The 3123-nt window shown below is 49.5% G+C and overlaps 1 protein-coding gene across 1 annotated transcript; it reads left to right on the forward strand.

The window, feature by feature from the left end:
* Positions 1-20: 20 nt before the first annotated feature.
* On the forward strand, positions 21-2320 carry EMH_0057830 (uncharacterized protein; the record flags this gene model as incomplete). Its single annotated transcript, XM_038022467.1, has 6 exons — positions 21-44; positions 234-356; positions 525-704; positions 915-1396; positions 1616-1902; positions 2145-2320. The coding sequence occupies 6 exons, from the start codon at positions 21-23 to the stop codon at positions 2318-2320; spliced, it is 1272 nt and encodes a 423-aa protein (XP_037878321.1).
* Between the last annotated feature and the right edge of the window lie 803 nt (positions 2321-3123).

Raw genomic sequence — 3123 nt, forward strand, 5'->3', positions numbered from 1 at the left:
ATTACCTCGTCGGAATGCCTATGTGGAGTCTAACAGCCGAAAGGGTAAAGCCTAGATAAATATACTATGGAGTCTACGTTAGGGCATATATCCTCTTAGTCGCCAAGTGGCTTTACCACTGCCACCTCAGCTGGATCTCTGATCTGTTGCAATAAGAGGCGTGTTCCACTCCCACAGCCAATGGCAGGGATGTTCACATACTCTTTGTCTGCTGCATCGCTTGTTGGCCACAGGTGGAGGAGTTGAAGCGACAACTGCGCGATAAGGAAGTGGAATTGGAGGGTCTGCGGCAAACAGATATTCGGACTCTGTGGCTCAAAGACTTGGATGCTCTTCTAGAAGCTATAGAGAAGCAGGTGATGTATCTTATGAAACAATCATATACCCTAGCATAGCTGCGGCAACTCGGGAGGCAGCAGAAGATGCAGTAGTTGCATTTGGTCCAACCAGGTCGAGGCAGGTTGCCTGTCCGCCTTTTACTTATCCTGGAGTATTGTTTCGTTCCCTGCATTTTACGTCTTCAGGACGCGGCTGACATGAAACAGAGAGAAGCAGACTTGGCCTTCCATAGGCAGATGGAAAGCAAGAAGGGTCTTAAGGGCTTCTCAGCTCTTAAGGGAAAATCTAAAGCTGCCAAAGGCGGCGCCCCCAAAGCTGCGCCTAAAGTGGGAAGTGCCAAGTCGACATCTAAGGCTCGCAAAAAGGTATTGTGACGAGAACTCTTTTAGTTTCTGAATAGGTGTTGGTTCCGCAAAACGGGAGAACATTGTCTGTATCGTTGCACGCTTATTCATGCAGAGCTGAGTGCATTGGGCTGCGTCGATATGGAATGCGAACGCGCAGGCACAGTCAAGCTCAGAAGAGTCCGTGAGCTCGTCAGAGGATACCGATGGATCTACNATGCGAACGCGCAGGCACAGTCAAGCTCAGAAGAGTCCGTGAGCTCGTCAGAGGATACCGATGGATCTACCGATGAACTGAGTCTAGCCGACGACACATCTGAAGACGATCGGCCTTCGAAGAAGCGTCCAAGACCACAAAAGAAAACAAACGGAGTGAAGCCCCACGAGGAGTCCTCAAGCAATACGCATCCCACCTCGACCAGCACCGACGCTCAGGGACTGCCGCCTTTCTTAGCTTCACAGGAAACCCCCAAGGCATCGACCGACAAGGAAGAAAAACGTGCAGAACCTCCAAAAGCTCCACCTATCCAGTCGCTCTCCCTTCTCGATCGTCTGCGACTTGGGGGAAGCAGTTCCTTTTCTTCCTTAGCTCCCGTCCGCACCAAGCAGCTAACGCTAGACGAGATCTTTGCTCCCGCCAGCAGCAGCGCAGCTAAGCCCTCCGAAGCATCAACATCTTCGCAAGCTGCCCCCTCGAAGGCTTCAGACGTTTCGTAAGTAGCATTGTGGCCAGAACGCGCTGACATTGAGCATTGCAGAGTCCNTCGAAGGCTTCAGACGTTTCGTAAGTAGCATTGTGGCCAGAACGCGCTGACATTGAGCATTGCAGAGTCCCTCTGTGCATATTCGGGTGTGTCTGCAAAACGTAGACAAACTTGGCTCTACAGGCTATTATGCGAGCTATACATGAGGCGTGGTTTGCATGCATGCAGGACAGGGTCTGCAGCGCCAAGAACCGCAACTGGTGATTCTGCAGAACAATCTAAAGACTCTGATCCGGAGTCAGCAATCACGAGAACCCCCCCAAAACCGAAACGACGGAGAGTGCTGGCGGACTCTGATGATTCAGACTCACCCACAAAGTCTGCCAATAGATCCAAGGCTTCCACCCCGAAGAGGTCAGCTCCGTCGACACCACAGAAGCCAAAGCCTCGTGGAACGCCTAAGAAACGCAAACCTAAAAGCGACGATGACGAGTCCGATTCATCGAGGGGTGGAGGTGAGCGTATCTTCCTATCTGCATCACCCTGTTGATCGCCTTGTCTCATGTATCTTGACTTTGGAGCACAGTTTAGATAAATATTCCATCTCTCGCACGTGACAATACTTAGATGATTGGCAAAGTCTAAATAAAAAACACGGGGGTACGGCGAGGTTTTGTTCCAACTAGGCGTGTGTTGCAATGCCTTGTAGCTCCCTTTGTCAATATTGGATTTCTATATGTTATCTTTTCGAATTCAGATCCGGGTATAGAAGAATCCCCCATTGCATCAAACAGGCCCCGCCGAGCAGCGGCGCAGGCGCCCAAGAAATATACCGTCGACTCTTCAGACTCGAGCGAGGGGGAAAGTGAAGCTTCTGAAGAGGCTTCTGAAGAGTCTTCAGAAGCGGAAGTTATTTCTGAAGACGACGATTAGTTTAAGGAAGAGTTTCGAGAGTTACCTCGAGCCTTATTTACGTACACGTTTGTCACTACTTCCTTTTCTAGGGGGTGCGCTAGACCCCATCTATGCATTTGTCACTGGGCACCTGAGTGTCGGGCCGATAAGCATTAGAGCAGTAGAACATGTATTTGTTTTTTGCTCTCAAGTGATCGAGGCACGCCTCCTCTGAGCTGTCATAAGGTATTTTCGTGCCAGGTGTGCCTTGGCCACCCCGAGGCGATGTTTCATATAAAACGAAAGTTAGAATCGTTTGACAATTCAAATAAACAGCGGAGCGGCTGCTTTTCTTCTATGTAAGATTTGATAGATGACAAATGCGAGTTATCACTTCAGAGCAATAAAACAAAAAATTAGCTAGTGTCTCGACTCGAACGGATTTCCTGTTGGCGATTTCTCCAGAAGACCTAGGAGTCACCGCACGCACACAAACACAAACGGCTATTGAGCGCGTTTACGCAGCTGGCTATAGCTGAATGAGCTTCAAGGGGAGTGACGAAGCTATAGATTATTAAGTACCTCTCCATAAGGAGCGTATATTTCTGACCCCTTCATCACATCTTTCGTAGCTCGCAGAAGAACGCGTCTGGGCACAATTAGACACAAAGCAGCGGTGCATTCTTGTCGAACTCAAACGGACTGCTGTTGGTGCCTTGCGTTGTTTGCAAAGCTCGTTGCTGATGGACTTGTGTTTCCTGCTTTCCGCGCACCTCTGTTGCTTTATTTTCACAAACTCTGCGTTGATGGCGTTTTTGTCTTTGTTGTCATTGCAATACCTT

This window comes from Eimeria mitis, genomic scaffold, assembly GCF_000499745.2.
Source record: "Eimeria mitis Houghton genomic scaffold, Emh_scaff2726, whole genome shotgun sequence".
NCBI lineage: Eukaryota > Apicomplexa > Conoidasida > Eucoccidiorida > Eimeriidae > Eimeria > Eimeria mitis.